Source organism: Macrobrachium nipponense, chromosome 37 (assembly GCF_015104395.2).
Source record: "Macrobrachium nipponense isolate FS-2020 chromosome 37, ASM1510439v2, whole genome shotgun sequence".
In the NCBI taxonomy this organism is placed as follows: Eukaryota; Metazoa; Arthropoda; class Malacostraca; order Decapoda; family Palaemonidae; genus Macrobrachium; species Macrobrachium nipponense.
In genome coordinates, this window is record NC_061097.1 from 34,328,390 (window position 1) to 34,349,654 (window position 21,265).

Genomic DNA, 21,265 nt, shown 5'->3' on the forward strand with positions numbered 1-21,265 from the left:
ATATATATAATATATAATATATCTATCATATTATATTATAATTATATATATGGTTAATATAATTATCTATATATATATGATATGATATATATAATGTTATATATACCCTTATATATTTATAATAATATATATATTATATATATATATATATATCTCTATATATATCTATACATACCTATCTATCTCTACCTTATAATATATAGTACAACATATATATATACATACATATAATAATATACATATTCAAGACATATCTATATATTATACATACAATATATAAATGTATACATCATATATATATTATATATATGTATATATATATAATATACAATACATATATACCTACTACATATATATATACATACACACATATATATTAATACTACATATATATATAGATAATATATATACAATACCATAACATATATACATACATACATATAATATACATACATACATATATATACATACATACATAATTACATATCATACTACATACATACATACATACATACTACATACATATATATATATATATAATATATTTAAAAAAAAAAAACAAAAAAAAAAAAAAAAAGCAAGGAATCTTGTGATATCTGGCAACGCATGCATAGATCGGGTGAAGAATGGTTAAAGACCATTCACCTACGCCAATGCATCTGTCTTTCCCAACTCAGGATGTCTTAACACGCAGAGGCGGGCAGTATAATGTTAAGACCTCAGGTTTGTAGCTATGAAAAATACAAATTGTCTTATAAAATTTGTCATTTGTTCAATACGCAAACAAACCTTCAGTCTTAACAATAGGATAGACTCATACTTGGGAGGGAGGTACAAAACATCCTAATCCAGCTGGGGGCATACCCACCAGTCCTGCTTCCAGAAGAAAGACTTCTGGAGAGGGACTGCAGCCCGTTGAGAAGCTAGATTAATTTACAGACCCTGAGTGTCCTACAATGATATATGGGAGAACCATTGTATAGGGAACCGAAGAGAAACTTCGACTGTCCAATAGCAAACCAACACACCAGGGTTTGCACTACTTTCAACTCCTCCTTGCCAAGGAGTGAAGCATATGCTAGCGAATAGAGGGTTTGATATTTGCATATTAAGCGACCACACTATCAGTATGACTACCTTACTCACCTGTATCTGACCAGTCCAGAGAGAAAGGAGGAGACCAGCCAACTCAACTAATTTTCTCATCCACACAATCATCTTAGGTAAGATACAAAAGTGCCCTGTTAAGGGGCAACTGAGTTAAGCCGGCCTCACACTAGGCCTTTTTTTCTCGAGCAGCGAGCCGTTGCTGTCGATAATTAAAAACCGGGAGCTTTTAGCTCAAGATTTTAGCTTCCCGGCAGAACGGGAAGCAGCCAGCACGAGCCGCGAGCCACAGCATAGTGTACACAAACAAGATGACTGCTGCTGATAGGACATACTCTCAGACCTTTGGCTTCTGTTCTCCTGAGCCAATCTCGAACCCACAAACTTTTTTTGTTACTCTTGCATTCACGTAAGTTTCCGAGAAATACACCACTGCAGCATATCTTGCAACAGTCCGACAATTTCTGGGAGCCATGATGATATCAGCTGATCAGTTTTGTTTACTTTTTCCTACAGCTCCTAGAAACCACGAGTTCCTAGTGTGACGATACAACACTTTTGCTTGCGAGCATCGGCTGGATGCTGGCCAAAACCGCGAGCAAGAAATGACTAGTGTGATACCAGCTTGACACAACCTGTTGGGCAGCCACCAAAGGACCCAGGGTAAACGTGTCCGCAGACCTGTGGGCAACATCCTGAAAATAGAAAGAGGCGAACGTGGACTAGCGTAACCAAGTACCAGCGCTCAGCACTCTATGTACAGCCAAGTTCTTTTTGAAAGCCAAAATATGGACCAATACCCCTAACGTCACGCGCTCTACCCTGCACAGACATGGTGGTGGAATCATGAAGAGTCAGGTATACTTGTCTGATGGCTTCCCGTATCCAAAAAGAGATAGTATTTTCAGACATTCTTTCTTGTACGGCCTGTGTTAACAAAAAGTCTGTAGCTGCCTGGTCTAATGTGTAGAGTACTTTTAAGATAGCTACACAGGGCCCAGACAGGGCACAACAAAAGCTCTCGAGAATCACCACCCACAAAGTCATTCTGTGATGGAATGGAAAACGAAGTGAACCTGTCATCGTGAACAGAGGGACTTTGGGTCTTGGCCACGAATTCTGGGACAAATTCGAAGGACATCGACCCCTAACCCCTGGGGGCTTCACCTCATATCTCTGACCGTGGAGCTCTCCTACCCTCTTGGAAGATGCCTAGGCCAGAAGGAAAACTGTCATGAGTGTAAAGTTCCTGTCAGATGAGTGACGCAAGGGCTCATATCAACTCTTAGTGAAGCTCTTGAGAATCAAGGAAACATCCCACGTCGGAGGCTTCAGCTCTCTAGGAGAACTCAACTGCTCAAACCCCTTAATTAGCAAGGAAAGTTCCCAGGAAGAGATGATGATGATACCTTTAAGGCATAACACCAAACACAGGGCCGCCCTGTAGCCTCTAATGGCAGAAACAGACAAACGTTTCTCGTCTCTGAGGAAGATTAAAAAGTCTGCTATTCGCTGAATAGAGGCTGCGAGTGGAGAAAACCCCCGTTTACGACACCAATGACAGTAGATCACCCATTTGCCTTGGTAAACTGCAGAGGTCGACTTTGAGACTGCTGGACATGTGCCCTGCTGTTCTCTGAGAAAAGCTTACCGCTCGGAGGAGATACTTGATAGCCTTCAACCGTAAAGACAGGGATTCTACTGAATGGTGGAACCTTTCCACATGGGGCTGACACAGATGTCGCCAAGGGGGAATATCCCTCGGAACCTCTGACGACGACAGATCTGAGACCCATTCCGCCGAGGCCACAGAGGGGCTACCAAAGTCATCCTGAGACCTTGTGAACTCATTAGGGTCTCCCCCATACCTGTTAAAACTTGTCTGCTACCACTTGAATGGACCACTCTTTGCCTAGGATCTGATCCCGACGACCAAGTTTGTATGTGACCACAATCCGTTTGCCTGGGATATACCTGGCTGAGAGCTCTACAGAATTGCTGACCGCCCACTGGTGAACATCGACTGTCAAGGCATGAAGTTGATGAGAAACCAGGCCTCCCTGTTTGTTCACATAGGCTGCCCCCGTGGTGTTGTCAGACATGAGAATGACAGAATGACCTTCTTCCTTCTCCCAAAACTCCTTCAGACCCAGGGAGGCTGTCTTCTACTCCAAGACGTTGATATGTTGCTGCTTGGCCTCCAAACGCCAGAAGCGATGAGGCCGCCTAAATGAGCCCCCCAACCTGCGAGGGAGGCATCTGAGAACAGAAGGAAGTCCGGTGGAAGAGAACGAAGAGGGACACCCTTCAAAAGATTCTGGTCGTCCAACCACCAACAAAGGTCTTCTCTCACTTCCAGAGACAGAGGAACCATTAACGGGCGAGTCCTCCATCAGAGACCAGAAATTCTCGCAGTCTCCATTGCAGAGACTGAAGATGAAGATGCCCATGAGGGACCAGCTTCTCCAGGGATGACAACACTCCCAGAAGAACCTGCCACTGATGAGCTGAGTGATGTAGTTCCGACAGGAAGTCACGCGCCACCACTCGCAACTTCTCCAATCTCTGATCTGATGGGAAAAATTTTGCCACTGTCGTATCGATGACCATGCCCAGGTAGAGAATCCTTTGACTGGGTAAGAGGTGATTATATATTGTATAACTGTTATGGGTATAGATAAGTGTGATTATATATTGTATAATTGTTTATGGGTATTTTATGCATTGTTGAAATATGGTGGGTGTCCTATATATAGACAACATGTGGTAGATTCGAGAAGGTGTCTGTTGATGTATTTAAGTTGTGTTGTGACGTCATAGGCTGTGACGTCATAGACAGATGGCGGCGGCGTCGGCAGGATGTAAACAATAACACGGGGCAGGAGAAAGACGTGTTGGTGGACGTGTTGGTGTGTGGTTGGTAGGGGAGAGCTCTCTGTCTGGTAGTTGTTGTTTTTTGGGTCGTAAGTCTTGTGGTGCTGGTGTTTTAAGGTGATTTCTGGAGTGTACTGGAGTTGGAGAAAGCGTACAGGTGGGTAGATTATTCATTTTTATAGAGAAAGAAAGGAGTTAGGCTAGGCCAAAATTCAAACTGGTAGCAGAGCGTGGTTGATCAAAGATGCCTGGATCCGACAGTGAACAAAGGGAGACTACTAGATGGAGAAGGGAATGTCCTAGGTTTAGCGGGATACAAGAAGAATACAAAGAATGGAAAGGTCAAGCCGAAGATTGGCTATTGTTGTATGGAGAAGATACAAAATACCCGGCGATAGAAATGAGAATGAGCTTAAAAGGGAAAGCCCGAGAGCTAGTGGAAGCATTAGATAAAGATAAACTTACTGGTACAGAGGGTCCAAAGTTAATCCTAGAGAAACTAGATAAAGCCTATCTAAAAGACTCGGTAATGGAGAATTACGGTAGAATAAAAAGATACCTTCTAATAAGAAGAGAATCTAGTGAAAATATGGCGGACTATTTAATTAGATACGAGAAGGCAGCATCTGAGTGTGAAAGAGCAATGGGGAAAGGCGCGCTTGAAGGCGAAGTCAAGGGGTATCATGTAATAGAGCAAGCAAATCTCACGGAAAATCAAAACAAATGGTATTATCGGCTTGTGGGCAAGAAAAGCTAGAGTACGGAACAGTGTCGCAAACAATGAAAAGACTATTTGAGGATTAGGGACTAAAGAGGAACGGGAATGGTGGGGTTCGTCAGAAGGCAATGCCAGTTCTGGGAGAGGGAGGAAAACCAAAGATATCGGGGAAGATGGAACCGAGGAAGGGGTGGTAGAAATCCTATAAACAAAGAAGGGAAGGTAACAGTATGTGCAATATGCAGCTCAGAATGGCATTGGGCTAGGGATTGTCCTCAGAATTTTCATAATAGGAAGAAAACTGAAACAAGACTAGAAGAAAATAAGGTAAAAACAGAAAATGGGACAGAAGAAGAAGAGGTTTATGTAGGAGAAGTTAATAAAATAGTGGAAGCATCATGGGAGGTGGTTGATGCAATTTTGGACACAGGGTGTAAATCAACAGTTTGCGGGGAATTGTGACTAGCACGTATTGTCATGGATTTGAGTCAGGAAGAGTTGAGGAGAATGAGGGACACTAGGACAGAGTCTAATAAAGTGTTTAATTTTGGTGAGACATCTTATAAGTCCAGAGGAATAATAGAAATACCTGTGATACTAAAAAACAGAAAGTTTTATTTGAAGACGGAAATTCTGCAAGGTGATATACCCTGGCTGATAGGTAAGCAAACCATGAGTAAAATGGGTATGACCCTAAATTTGAAAGAAAATTGTGTCATAGTAGAAGTATTAGGGGGAATGAAAGTAGAGTTAAGAGAAGACGAACAGGGTCATTTAAGAGTGCCTATAAGGAGGAGGAAGGTAGAAGAATTATTACTGGAGGGTTGGAAGGGAAAGAATCCGAGGAAATTAAGAACACAATGAAGAAATTACATTTACAGTTTGGTCATGGAAGTGGAGATAAAATATGGAAGCTACAGAGAAGCACAATGGAGGTAATGGTTTAATCGAAAAAGAAAAAGAGGAAATAAGAAAGTTACTAACGGAACTGTTATTAAAAATGTGAGGTTTGTAAAAAAAAATACAAAAGAAACCCCGCCAAACCGTAGTAGGCTTTTCTTGGAGTAAAACGTTCAATGAAGTCGTAGCGATGGATGTGGGAGAGATAGAAGAGAGAAAGTTCTTGGTAATAGTGGATATGGCAACGAGATATTGGTCAGGCCTGTTGGATAAAAGATAAGAAACCAGAAAACTATAATAAAGATACTTTTTGAGTGCTGGTTTGCTATATTTGGAGCACCCTCCAAAATATTGTCAGATAATGGGGGAGAATTTCAAAATGAAAAAGTAAGGAGGATGGCAGAAAATGGAATATTAAAGTATTAGCCACAGCATCAGAATCTCCGTGGAGCAACGGATTATGTGAAAAGACCGTAGGCATGATCAAGGGAAGTGTAAGGAAGATGATGGAGGAAGAGGAAGTAGATTGGTCCCTAGCTTTGAAATGGGTAGTGAGTGCTAGGAACTGTTTAATGAATAATGGAGGTTTCTCTCCCAACCAATTAGTATTTGGAAAAAAACCCTTCACTGCCTAAGCTAATAGGAGAAGAAAGTTCTAGTCCTGCAAGCAGAGAAAAAGGGATGGAAGAGGGTATGGTAAGGGACACACTGAATGCAATGCACAAGGCCAGAGAAGCATTTATAAAAAATGAGTCCTGTAATAAAATAAGAATAGCGCTAAACAAAAACATCAGAGAACATAAATTTGAAGAAAGCAGTGGTAGGAGATGAGGTATTCTATAGAGGGAAAATGAAAATGAATGGAGAGGACCTGCTCAGGTAGTGGGAGTATCGGGGAAAACAATAATAGTCAAACATGGGGATTCTTTAAGAGAAGTAGCTAGGATACATGTGACAAGGATTCAACGACGATCACCAGATACAGAAGAGATATTGGCTAGAATAGATAAATCCCATGGGGTGAAAGGTAGGTCAGATGGCCCAAATGAAGGGAAAGTAGATTGGCTGGAAGGAGAGGAGATAATGGGTGAGAGAAGGAATGCAGACACAGAAGAGACTATAGAAAGAGAGGTGATAGAGGAAACAGTGGAAGATAACGGGCAAAGTGGGTCAATAGAAAGCGAGTTAATGGAAGAGATACCAAAATTCAAAAAGGGAAATAGAGTTAGGGCTATAAACAATGATACAGGACAAGTAGAAATGGACTATTTTTAGGTCTTGCAGGAAAAAGATCAAGCCAAGCATGGGCTGATTCGTACAATATACGAGACTCACAGTCAGGTGACAAAGGGTGGGTTAACTTGAGGGATTATAGTCAGGTAGAAAAAAAATTGAAGATGAAGAGGAGGTGTTGCTGGGATTTGAAAATAGAAGCATAATGGAAGCTAAAGAAAAAGAACTTCTAAGTTGGAGAGATAACCAGGTATATGAGGAGGTAAATGATGTTGGACAAAAAGCTATATCTACAAGATGGATAGTAACTGAAAAGATAAAAGGGGGGGAAAGGATATGTAAAGCAAGATTGGTAGCTAGAGGGTTTGAAGAGAAATGGCTGAGTGGGAAAAGGATGCTCCCACATGCAATGCTGAAATTTTAAAATTCTGTCTAACCATAATAAAGGTGAAAAATTGGAATTGTTATACATTGGATGTCAAAACTGCATATTTACAAGGTGACGAGATACAAAGAGAAGTGTACTTGAAGCCACCAAGGGAAGATGGTTGGAGGGGATTATGGAAGTTGAAGAAACAGTCTATGGGCTCAGGATGCAGCAAAAGCATGGTATTGTAAAGTGGTGAAAGTAGTGAAGGAGCTTCAAGGTGAGAGAAGTAGACTAGAACCTAATATATTCTTTTGGAAAAAGAACAATAAATTGGAAGGCATTTTGTGTACACACGTAGATGATTTTTGCTACGGAGGAACTGAAGGATTCTTAAAGGAAACGATTGGGAGATTGAAAGGGAAATTGCAAGTAGGAGAACAAGAGAAGTAAAAAGGTCAAGTATATAGGATAGTAATAGAGCAGAAGGAGAATAGATTTTCCCTTAATCAGTGGCAGTATATAAATTCCATAAGAGAACCAGAGGCTAGAAGATATACGGGTAATAGAGTGCTAGAACAAAAAGAGTTAACAGAGTACAGATCAGTGGTAGGACAGCTGAATTGGGTATCACTACACACGATGCCAGAAATATCATATGATATTAGCGAATTAAGTAAAGCATTTAAAGAAGGAACAACTCAGGATATGAAGAAACTTATTAAAATTGTGAGAAAAACTAAGAGCATGATGGGCGAAGTTACAATAAGTGAGATGGAAGAAGAAAGGGTTTATTGGGAAGCCTATGCAGACGCTTCATTTGGAAACATAGAAGATGGCCATACTCAACTGGGTTATATTATTTCTTTGACAGATGGGAAGAGGAGAAGTCCCATATGGTGGAAGTCTAGGAAATCCAGGAGAGTGGCAAAATCCACCATTGAGGCTGAAGCCCTGAGTGTTGGGGAAGCTGTAGAAGGATTGATATATTTCAAGCATTTGTGGGAAGAGGTAGTAGGAGGGAGAAATTTAGAAGCCTTGGTTAACACTGATAGTAAAACACTAATGACCGCCATCAAATCGAGCACTGGTGTAAGTAGCAAGAGATTAAAAATAGATATTGCTGCAATAAGGGAAACCATTGAATCCGGGGAAATAAAGGAGGTGAGATGGATAAAAGGAAAGGAGCAGTGGCTGATGTATTAACTAAAGCAGGAGTTTCAGGGAATGTATTAGAAATTATGTAGAGGGTAAAGAGTTGGAGGACGAAGGAAATTAAGAGGGGAATACTAGGTTAGGAAACAGTCGGAGGGGAGGGAGAAAGAGATAAGTGTGATTATATATTGTATAATTGTTATGGGTATAGATAAGTGTGATTATATATTGTATAATTGTTATGGGTATTTTATGCATTGTTGAAATATGGTGGGTGTCCTATATATAGACAACATGTGGTAGATTCGAGAAGGTGTCTGTTGATGTATTTAAGTTGTGTTGTGACGTCATAGGCTGTGACGTCATAGACAAGATGGCGGCGGCGTCGGCAGGATGTAAACAATAACACGGGGCAGTAGAAAGCACGTGTTGGTGGTGTGTGGTTGGTAGGGGAGAGCTCTCTGTCTGGTAGGAGTTGTTTTTTGGGTCGTAAGTCTTGTGGTGCTGGTGTTTTAAGGTGATTTCTGGAGTGTACTGGAGTTGGAGAAAGCGTACAGGTGGGTAGATTATTCATTTTTATAGAGAAAGAAAGGAGTTAGGCTAGGCCAAAATTCAAAAGAGGTTCTACTTTTCCTGGTTGACTACGATGCCCAGTTCCAGACAGAACCGAAGTAGACGATCCCTGTCCTGCAGCAGCTATTCCTTGGAAAATGCCAAGACTAACCAATCGTCGAGGTACCACAGCAAACGGATCCCCTGAGCATGGGCCCAACTTGACACGAGAGAGAAGACCTTTGTTAATACTTGAGGGGCTGTTGTCAGCCCGAAGCATAGGACTTTGAACTTGAAGACCTTGTCCCCAAGAGAGAAGCGAAGGAACTTCCTGGATGTCAAATGAACTGGGATTTGGAAGTATGCATCCCTCAAGTCTATCAACAGCATGAAGTAGCCTTCCCTCACGGCTGCCAACACCGAACTGTCTTCCTGATGAAGTGATTCAAGGTGGATAAGTCGATCAAAGGTCTCCATCTTCCCGACACCTTGGGCACCAAGATGATGTGACTGTAAAACCCCGGAGACGGACGCACCACTTGCATCCTTGTCCAGCATCTTCTGCACTTCCTCCCGAAGAGCAAAGAACTTCGGAGAATCTGGACGATATGCCTTCCTGAGCTGCAGTTTGTCTGACAGAGGAGGAGAGAAGTCGAATAGCAGTAGATACCCCATCAAAAGGACATCTACCACAAATTTCTCCCCCACATAACTCTACCACTTGGCCCAATGGCCCGCCAGGCACACCCCCGCCCCACCCATGCCACAGGAGAAGGAGAGGCGCCTAACCTACCGACAGGCCCCTTTACCCCTGCCCATTGGACCCCTTCTTGGCTTAAGGAATGAGAGCGAAAGGGACGTCGATCCTCTGACCTAGGTCGAGTCAAAGGGGAAGGTCCTGCCGAACTCAAATTCCTAGACAGCCTACCAGGCGACGATCTTCTTGACTGCTGCTGGACAGGGGGAGGAGGAGAAGCCGGACATCTCCAAGAACGAGACTCCGACTTGTGCACCAGCCTGTCTTTGGTGACAGCCCGACGCTGGTCTATCGTATTCTAATCAGCAGAAGGTTCCGGACATCTCCAAGAACGAGACTCCGACTTGTGCACCAGCCTGTCTTTGGTGACAGCCCGACGCTGGTCTATCGCATTCTAATCAGCAGAAGGTTAGCCCATAAATTAACACTGAGGTGAGCCATATACGAAAACGTCTTGGCCCCGGACTGCAACAGACTGGCAAGCGAGGATGCACTCATCAACCCTTCTGGGGACCTGTCAGACGCTATCTTGGCAATGACCAGAGACCAGAAGTCCAGCCAAGAAACCGCCTGCAACATAGGCTGCCATAGATTCCAATGCTGAGGCATCCTGCGGGGAGACAAGGACAGAGCCACCGACCTCACCTGCTCCAAAGTCAATCCCGGCTTCAGGAAAATGACGTCTGGGTTAAAATGGTGCAACATCAAAAAAGCAGAGTTCGTAGCATAGTACTTCCTATGCCTCGTGAGAGGAGAGGGTAGTAGCTTGGCAGAGCCTCTAGAGCAAAGCGAACCGTCCCGGTCCGAAACAGAGGCGCCAACCTTATGCAAGACCGACTGGACGTGCCCCGACAAGGGAAGCTGTAGAGATGATTTGGGATCCTGTGTAGCTGCTCCCACCAAGGCTTCCAAGCAAGGAGTGTAAGACGACCGAGCCTGAGACCTACTTTCCAAATTGTTGAACCCACAAATGAGATCAACAACTTCTGAAAAGGAAGACAAAACCTCTTGCGTGTCACCACCCTCCTGCTCCGGCAACGGAGACCGACGACGAGAAGGATGTATAGGCTCCTCCAAGGCACCTTCCCCATTAAAATTAAAGGTAGGATAAGCAGCCAAACAGCCCAAAACACCAACTAACCTGTCTGGGCTGGGTCCACGCGTCGGCTCCCAAGACAAACCCACTATAACACTAGGAACACACTACGTTCTCTTCCAACAGATGATTCATTAACATGTCCATGAATGGTCACGGCCGTGGCAGGCTTAAGAACGTGAGTTGGAGAGGAATTCCGAACACTCAAGATCGAAGGAGAATCCTCCAGAGGGGCAGGCAAACACTCCTGCTGCCACACCAACTTCGTGCTCACCACCTTCAACCTCTTCTCTTGACAGGCGCCTTGAGATCCTTACGGCGACCAATAGGCCTTGGAGAAGGAGCATTTGCATCATGTGCATGGACATGAGAGGTTGCAACACGCTCGTGATGTGCATGGATGGGGGAGGCTGCAACACTAGCGATGTGCACGGACGGGGGAGGTTGCAACATGGCCGCAATTCGATACAGAGGATGAAGCAGCCGCTGCAAATTACAGAAGGGAAGATACACTAACACACTCCGAAACACCAACACTCTTGAGAACACGTCCACTTTGTCCCTCCCTCGTAGGCGAAGAAAGAGCAGTCCTTAGCCTTCCAACACTTGATACGCCGACGTAGCGTAGAGGGGGAAGAGGGAGAGAAAGACAGTACTGGTTCCTTATGTGATCTCTTTGCAGGAGGCAAGGACGAAGCAAAGCATTTCCTTCCAACCCTCCCAACCAACAAGGCAGCCAACTTATCATCCAAAACAGAGTCCAACCTCTTAAGCACTGCCTGGCATATAACCTTAGACTGATCTGCAAGAGAAGGCTCCGATGACATGGAAGGGAGATGTAGCGAACTTGGCGAAAGAGAGTGAGTGACGTCATCGATGGGAGTGACGTCACAAGTGGTGACGGCATCACGGGTTGCCCTTGGTGTGAAGGGGAATCAAACATCACTGGCAGAGGAATACACGACGATGGATCCTGTGAAGTCATCAACGGGGCTGACGCCACAGCTTCCCTCCGACTCAAAGAAGCGGGAACAGTCACTGGCAGAGCAATACAAGATGGCTGACCTCAGCTACCCACGAAGGCGAGGCCAGGAGGAGGGGGGGATGGTCTGGCCAGCCTGAGGAGAGAGAGAGAGAGAGAGAGAGAGAGAGAGAGAGAGAGAGAGAGAGAGAGGGGGGGGAAGCCTACAAAAGGTGCGCAAGCAACCCTTCCAAGGACGGGGGTACCCCCTAGCCCGAGCGTCTTCAAAATCGCCGCCATCTTGGACGCCTCCAACTATGGAATAAATGAGAATGATGAAAAAGCCCCCCCTCTCCTAGGAACCACATGAACTTACGAAGAAGAAGGGGCGACATTACAAAAATCAGCCTGGTGGCCTCCTGATACCTCCAGCAACGAATCAATGGAAGAAAAGGAAGGAGACACAGGAACAACACTACTATGGGGGTTGATACTGCAGGAGACGAAGCATCAGGAGGAGGTGAAAAACATTCCCAAGTAGGAAGAGTAAACTTTCCGATGCTCCCTCTTGCTATAAACTACTTCCACTGCTCTTTAGGCCATGCCCGGCATTCCGTGCACCTGCTACATGTGATGTGGGGTTCGGTCGCTACCCAAGCCAAAAAACGAGAACACGGAAAACCTGGAATTTCAGGGCACACACACACACACACACACTAAACACAAGTGAAACAGGCAATGAACCGGGTAAAGGCCAAGAGAGGTTAACCACTACACTCGCCCAGGCGGTTAAGAAGAGACTGATGCGTTAGCGTAGGTGAATGGTCTTTGACCATTCTTCACCCGATATATGCATGCGTTGCCAGATATCACAAGATTCCTTGCTTTCATCTGCTTTAACGGGATCCAACTAGGCACTAGAAATTACCCTATTCTTAAGACCGAAGGTTAGTTCGCATATGAACAAAAAAAATGTCACTTACAATGCTTGTGTATTAATGTGGTTCCCTTATGTATAATACACATATCTTTAATCATTTAAAACCAACAATAATGAGGCAGCTTACCTTCTACAGAAGTAGTCTATAAATTAAAGATTTAACAGCACTATTACAAAACACAAGCACAATCAGATCGGGCCTAGATTAGTTCATCAAAGGTATGTTCCTAAGGGGCATATGTTTGTAGGAATAAAATGACAAAATGGACAAGAGAAGTAAAATATTCAAGTGAAATCATTTAGTAAGACCAAAAACCTCAACCAGCCTACATGGAAAATTAAACCTCACATTATTACTTCCACGTCCAGCTCTTGAGTAACTTTTACTTTGAAGCAAACTCACTACATACAATAAAGAATATGAATATGCTAATGGAATATCATATTAGGTAAGTTGAGATTCTGTCGTGATTTTGAAGAAAAAAAAAAATAACCTGAAGGACATTCCTTTCTTCCAAGACTAATTTTAAAAGCTCCATTGAAATCCTAAATTGGAGTACGCCAGCTCTAGGGGTCCCGGGTGTGTGTGTGTGTGTGTTTTTTTTCTGTATTTTTTACAAACTCACACTTTCTTAAAGACAAATAAAGTGATCAGGATATATATTTCAACATCTTCACCGGACAATTATCTCTTTTGATGTAAAATAAAATTTCCTCTTAAACTTACTTCACCCTTACCTCAATTTACATTTTCCCCTAAATAGCACACAAAAGACCCAGTGCAGCTGTTCCTATTATTTGTCTTACCATTTTTTCTCTCATCTTTCTGAGACAGAATTTATAAAACCACTAAAGCCTAATTGCACTACACAACAATCAATAGCGGATCAATGTTTCAAGTGACATTTCAAATACAGTTATGAATCCGGATTTCGACAAAGCAAATACAGTGTGCAATGTCACTGGATGGGATCCAGGAGTAATCAGTATTCTAAGTCTTGGTTGAAAGGAAAGTATAAGGGTCTATTACATGAACACACAAGTCTGGCTGAGTCCGACTCTAGGTAATAAATGTTCTCATCTCAGATGCTCTTAACACTGTTTTTCATGGTAAGAGTTATGTCAAAAGCTCAAGTTTGATCTTGTCTCCAACTCTGTAAACAAAAGGTGACCACACCCTTCATACTGGACATGCTCTTCAGAGCTCTCCAATGTGATGCCCCCAGTCTTAAGGTCTCGCTCCAGATATCACATACAGCATGCAACTTGCAAACATGCGAGTAAAACTATTTGCTTACACAAATCCCTTTCACTTCAAGTAAAATTCTTTACTATTGTCGCTGATCACTAGATTACAATGACTTATTATATCAATCCAATAAAAATATCTTTTCTTTAAAGAGGGTTTGACTTGGTCTACAAAAACAAGACCACCACTTCAAATCAAAACTACCCAGGAAAAGAGCATTATCAAAAACTACCCAAGAAATGAGCCTTATGATAGCGAGATGGTTCCTTAAACCTGTTAACAGTCAAAAGCACCAAAGACAAAAATGACACAAACTTTATACACATTCAAAAGTATGGTCTGCCATCCCAAAATTAGCTCTGAGGTCTGGTAAACCAGGTCAAACTACCTACATCTTAAATTTTACACCACCTTCTAAAGATGACTGGATGCCCTTAACCATTCCAAAAAAATGTTTAGCCCCTTTGAAGCGATTGCATAAACAAGATTTTTTTTTACTAGCATAAGAGGATGTCTCTCATATATGCGAGAGAAAAACATCACTAGATAATACAAGCACTAACAACTGCTTTCAACCGGACACAGTTAGCTGAACATACACAATTAGCACCGTTCCTGGGTAATGAAATTTTAACCATACCTTTCTACAATGACTGCTGGCATCTGCACTAACTGTACTGGACTCTTGCTATCCCTGAGGGCTTGAGTTAAGTTTAAAATCTGTCCCCTCATCACAGACATCTGGCGTTCAAAGATGTGACGGTCAAAACCTTTGTCAGTCTGTAATTAGTAAATACGTGAATATCAGGAAGAGGACTCTCTTTCGTGTGAATTTCACGAAGAGGAATCTATCTTTCATGTGATGGCTGATTTAAGAATTGTTACACAGGCAAACTCTAAAATTAGTCACCGTTACTCTTACATTGATAAAAAAATCGTAACTTCTTGTATATACGTATACTGTATCGTCCAGCAAAAATAAACACTATATTCATCAATATTCTCATCAAATATTAGTCAGTGTTCCGTTTAAAGGGCCAGATATAATAATACTGAACTTACCCCAAACAAACTTTTCATATCATCACAGAGCTCTTGCACAAAGTTCATATCTGATAACAGTGGCAAAACTAGATCCCTGGTTTCCTGACTGAAAGGAACTTTGGCCCAGGGCAGCCAAGCCCAGTGATATGGGTATGCTCGCCATGAATCAGGATGTTTAAAGGGGAATGCTAAACCATTATCAATTGCTGCTACCTTCACTTCTGGAGGCTTGACCAATGACCAGTCCTGCAAAAGAAATATCCCGTGTCAGAAAACAATGTAAGTAATGTAAGCAATAAAACAGTCCGCACAGCATACAAAATAGCTTCATCAATAGTTACAGAACAAGAAAACCACATCTGGAACATTGTAAGAACCTCTCTGGAAAAAAAGCCCTAAATGCTTGCAAAAATGCCTCCAGAGAAACCTCTGAAAATGTTCCAAAACACTTCAAGAGTTAACCTAATTTACCATAAAACTGCATATTATGCAAATATGACAATGTCCTAAAAATATGGTAATTTACCTAAAAAGGCTCTTGCTGCTATTGAAATATAAAAGCCAATGTAAAAACTCCATTAAGGCCCAAGAACAACAAAAAGTCAAACTTACTTCTCCTTCTCCTCCTTGGTCATCTAATTCAGGCTTGTCATACTTTATTAGCCAATTGTCATTGCCTCTATCTGTGTTTCTAATGATGTAATCTAAGATAACTAAGCGCTCAAACTGCAGCTGGAACTGTCGACTTGTTGTTTCACCCAGGGGCTCAGCCTCAAACCTCCTTAGCCAGTAGTCAGCATCTTTGAATCCCTGGAAGATTGAAAACAACAATTAATGGATACATACAACAGCTAATGAGAACCAGCTGTGTGCACAATAAAAAGTTAGAAAAAAAAAAAATATGAGAAATACAATGTACATACTACCTGCACAAAAACGCTGTAGCACTGGATTTAAAAGCCACTACAATAACCAGAAAATGGAAACCATAGGTTATCTACTGAATGGCAAAACCAGTACAACATAGTTATAAAAGACTGGTAGGTGGAACAGAAGCAAAGTTATAAAAGACTGGTAGGTGGAACAGAAGCAAAGTTATAAAAGACTGGTAGGCGGAACAGAAGCAAAGTTATAAAAGACTGGTAGGCGGAACAGAAGCAAAGTTAATAAATAAAAGACTGGTGGCGGAACAGAAAAGCAAAGTTATAAAAAGACTGGTAGGTCGGAACAGAACAAAGTTATAACGACTGGTAGGGCCGAACAGAAGCAAGTTATAAAAGACTGTAGGGGGAAGGCGGAACAGAACAAGTTATAAAGACTGGAGGCGGAACAGAAGCAAAGTTATAAAAGACTGGTAGGCGGAACAGAAGCAAAGTTATAAAAGACTGGTAGGCGGAACAGAAGCAAAGTTATAAAAGACTGGTAGGCGGAACAGAAGCAAAGTTATAAAAGACTGGTAGGCGGAACAGAAGCAAAGTTATAAAAGACTGGTAGGAACGGAAGCAGAGCAAAGACTGGTAGGCGGAGAAGCAAAGGTTATAAAAGGACGGTAAGGTTAACAGAAGCAAAGTTATAAAAGACTGGTAGGTGGAACAGAAGCAACGCCATTTTTTTTAATTCACTCATTTCCAATTAACCCTTAAACGCTGAAGCGGTAAAAATAAAAAACTCCCCCGAATTCTGGAGCCGGTTTTGAGTGAGCGCGGAAGCGGAAAAAATAATTTTTTCAAAAAATCACAGCGCGCTTAGTTTTGAAGATTAAGAGTTCATTTTCGGCTCCTTTTTTGTCATTGCCTGAAGTTTAGTATGCAATTATCAGAAATGAAAAATAATATCATTATCATATGTAAATAATGCAATATATGGTAGCGAAAAAAAAAAAATTCAAACAATTGTATTAAAATCACGCTGTGCAAAAAACGGTAAAAGCTAACACTTCTTTTTTTTCCCGTTGTATTGTACACTAAATTTCAATCATTTTGATATATAATACATTGTAAAACAATAAAAGCAACACCGGAAAAATATTATCACAAAAACATTGTACGAATTCGTAACGCGCGAACATAAAAAAATGTTTTTTTCAAAAATTCACTGTAAAACTAAATATTGTTCTAGAGACTTCCAATTTGTTTCAAAATGAAAACAAATGATTGAATATTACGATACTGTATTACAATACTGTAAGAGTTTCAGCTTACAATTGCGTTTTTCGACCATTTCGGTAGAGTCAAAGTTGACCGAACGTGGTTTTTTTTCTATTTATCGTAATTTATATGCAAATATTTCAAAAATGAGAAAAGCTACAACCTTCAAATATTTTTCCTTTTATTTTACATGAAATTGCGCACATTTTCATATATAAAACTCTATGAAATGCCTAATATGAAACGGAGCAAATTTTCCGAGAATTCGATGTACGCAATTCGGAGATTTATGGCGGAGAATCGGCGCGCGGAGGGAAGGAAAGTTTTTTTCATAAATTCACCATAAATCAAAATATTGTGATAGAGACTTCCAATTTGTTGCAAAATTGAGGTAAATGATTGAATATTACTAAAATATAAGTGTTTTAGCTTACAATTGCGTTTTTCGACCATTTCGGTAGAGTCAAAGTTGACCGAACGTGGTTTTTTTTCTATTTATCGTGATTTATATGCAAATATTTCGAAAATGAGAAAAGCTACAACCTTCAATTATTTTTCGTTGTATTCTACATGAGATTGCGCACATTTTCATATATAAAACTTTATGTAACGGCTAATTTAAAATGGTGCAAACATTACCACAATCGCACGTATGATTTTTTCGGAAGAGTTACCACGCGGACGTAAGGAAAATGTTATTTTTTCATAAATTCACCATAAATCGAAATATTGTGCTAGAGACTTCCAATTTGTTACAAAATTAAGGTAAATGATTGAATATTACTAAAATATAAGAGTTTTAGCTTACAATTGCGTTTTTCGACCATTTCGGTAGAGTCAAAATTGACCGAAGGTTGAAAATTTGTCACTTATCATTTTTTATATGAAAATTTTTCAAAACTGATAAAAGCTACAACCATGGGTTGTTTTTAGTTGTATTGTGCATGAAATTGCGCACATTTCCATATATAAAACTTTATGTAACGGCTAATTTTACAATGGTGCAAACATTACCACAATCGCATGTATGATTTTTTTCGGAAGAGTTACCGCGCGGACGTAAGGAAAAAGTTTTTTCATAAATTCACCATAAATCGAAATATTGTGCTAGAGACTTCCAATTTGTTGCAAAATTAAGGTAAATAGTTGAATATTACTACAATATAAGCGTTTTAGCTTACAATTGCGTTTTTCGACCATTTCGGTAGAGTCAAAGTTGACCGAAGGTTGAAATTTTGGCACTTATCGTTATTTATATGGAAATATTTCAAAAATGATAAAAGTTACAATCATGAGTATTTTTTTGTTGTATTCTAAATGAAATTGCGCACATTTTCATATATAATACTTCATGTAACGGATAATTTAAAACGGTGCAAAAATTATGTCAGTGACGAAATAATTTTTGAGATGTGTCACTGACATTTTTTAGTGATAAGAAAGAAATTCGCGCTTGCGCGCCTGCGTAACGATTGTAAACAAAACAACGCCTTGATCCGTGAACTCCCAGCATCCCCCAAGGCGCGTGATTCAAAAGTTTTCGGCTGGTAGGCCTATAAGTATTTTTCCGCGAATTTTAAAAAAAACTTTTTTGAGCAGACGTATGGTACGTCCATTCGGAAATCGGGGGAGATTTTGACTCGACGTTTAATACGTCCATTCGGCGTTTAAGGGTTAAGAGCCTCAATCTCAAAATAACCCCAATGCAAAATGCCACTTCTTAAGGGGACCGTCCACTATGTTGTGTATTTTTTTTTTTATACAAAATATATAATTTCCATATATGTTTTAGATATATATAAAACCATCATACAAAAATTTCATGTCATTTTATTAGCAAAAATTATATATATAAAAAATAAAAAAAAAATTTAGGTAGCGATTTCTACACTATGACATCAGTTGTATTGAAAATCATACCATAAAAAGTACTTTATATGCGCAATAATTCTGTCAGAACATTTATTATTGTTTATTCTTTTTTTATGATTTTTTTTGTCTAGACACTCAAAAAAGTTAAAAAAAAAGAAAGAAAAAATTGGCTCTCAAGAAATTATGGGATTTTTATTCCTCTTCCCAATGATATCTTCCTCTCTAAAATTGGACAATAAATAACCAAGTAATGGCTACCAACATGTGAATAATTATGTTTTTGAGTTAAGAGCTCCCAAAGATTTGCTATGTAAATTTTTGCTTTTCTCTTAGAAAAGTCAAAACATTATTATAATTACTTTATTTGTACTTTTATTGTTGATTTCTACATCTGGGATCCTGGTCCTCCCCCTAAAAGGGATATTAATACCCTAAGCGTGACACGAGACAATGATGTTGACGGTGTGACGAGACAATGAGGGAGCTGATAACAATGAATTTTCGTGTTTTTCTTTCAGCACACTCCTGGCCTTCGTTAATTTTGCTAGCCTTAGTTGCTTCGTAGCCTTCTTGATCTTAGGTAACTTCGGCATTGCTATACGTTCACTAGGACGTTATAAAAACAACGTAAACAGCAAGTAAACAAATGCACGTGCATGCAACTCCTTTGACGTCTGTGGAGTAACAGAGTCGTTCTCTCGAGTCTCACCTACTATAACCGCCCTGAGCAGCTCTCACACTACCTTTCATTGCTACCAGATGTATGAGAATTTTGAAAAGAAATCTGAAAAAATCGCTGTATATATGCAAAAAAATAAACACGCAAAGGCAATCCTGTCAAACTCAGTCATACAGACGACGCAGTTACGATGTCTTCATCATTTCAAAACTGCTATATCTTCATTTTGTAAAAATAATTGGCTGAAACTTCTAGAAAGCATGCACGGCATGTTTCTGCATAGATAGAAATAACTTGATTTTTTATTTTTTCAAGTTGATATGTCATCCGCCATAGCGGACGGTCCCCTTAACTCATTCAAAATATTTATTAGACGTCAACATGTATGGCAATCTATAATTATCATCATCTGGTCAAGCTGTCACATATCCATACATCGTAATAGTAATTCTAACACATTTTATTATGCTTCAAAGTGAAATATCAATGTACTATGTTCTCTACCTGCAAGGTACATAAAGTGAATGTGGGAAAAAAATCCATAATAGAGAAGTTGAGACACCATACAACACACGCATGGTAAATGATTATTTAATAAAACAAAATAGGTAAGTTTTCTCTGACAAGTGTAAGCCCCTAAAACTACCCTCTAAAGACCACAAGGGTAAAATATCCATACCACAGAGGATCATATAATTAAATAATATTACAGAGGATCATATAAGTAGTGACAATTTCAACAAAGCAAAAAATTAAAATAGAGACAAACTGATATGTTACTTTCCGAGGGTATAAGTGCTATGTCTTTTGAAGCATTCAAGCATTTAACATTACTATATTCAAAAGAAAACTGATCTAAAAGCAATTCTTGATGATAGGCCAGTTTATGAAAAGTAGCTGGACACCTTTATTACCGCTATTATTATTTATAAGCTGTATCAAATCAATGGATTATTTACAAGAAACCAGTAACTATGATAATTAGGCATAAAACTAAACCTTTTTAAAAATAAATTCATTAAACAAACATGTGAGAAATACAAGTTCTGTCACTTTAGAAAGTTTAAAAGTAAAATATTTTATTTATTAATTTATCTCTTTTCACATAACTTATCTCTTTCTGTATTTACAAATAGGGACCATCTGCTGAATAATAATATGTAAAAATTTTAAGTCAGATCTTCCCAGAACTGGCTTCCCCTTCTGATGCAAACTTACCTCTACAAACACCTGAAAGGAGCCCACTTTGGGCGGCAGGCCGATACGGTGGAAATGTCTGCCGACCTTAGGGAATCTCTCAGACACCATCTTCTTAGCTCTTGATTTTTCTCTGTCTATTCTTGTGTAATTAAATGTTTCACTAGCTAATTTGACTACCTGAAATTTAGATAAGAAAAAAATAAAATAAAAGGTAAAATCCACGATCGCTGTAAATATTACTAAAATTTTAGCATGGCTGGTGCTCTATGTACACTCAAGAGCTGACCATAATTCAGAATATAAAGTTCCTCACAAATTGTGGACACTTAAGTAAATAAATGAATGACCACTCGGACTTAGGCTACAAAGTTTGAGTGCTGTATTAAATTGTTAGTAGACCAAAATTATGAAAAA

At 40.2% G+C, this 21,265-nt stretch overlaps 1 protein-coding gene across 5 annotated transcripts in view; it reads right to left on the bottom strand.

Moving 5' to 3' along the window:
- The window catches only part of LOC135209104 (phosphatidylinositol 4-kinase type 2-alpha-like), an 88,287-nt gene that overhangs the window by 6,768 nt on the left and 60,254 nt on the right, over nucleotides 1–21,265 (bottom strand). For all 5 annotated transcript variants that reach the window (XM_064241718.1, XM_064241717.1, XM_064241719.1 and 2 more), the window contains 4 exons: nucleotides 20,870–21,028; nucleotides 15,566–15,763; nucleotides 14,972–15,199; nucleotides 14,550–14,689 (listed from right to left, as the gene is read on the bottom strand). In XM_064241718.1, coding sequence (XP_064097788.1) covers nucleotides 14,550–14,689; nucleotides 14,972–15,199; nucleotides 15,566–15,763; nucleotides 20,870–21,028 — 725 coding nt within the window. The remainder of the gene's footprint in view (nucleotides 1–14,549; nucleotides 14,690–14,971; nucleotides 15,200–15,565; nucleotides 15,764–20,869; nucleotides 21,029–21,265) is intronic.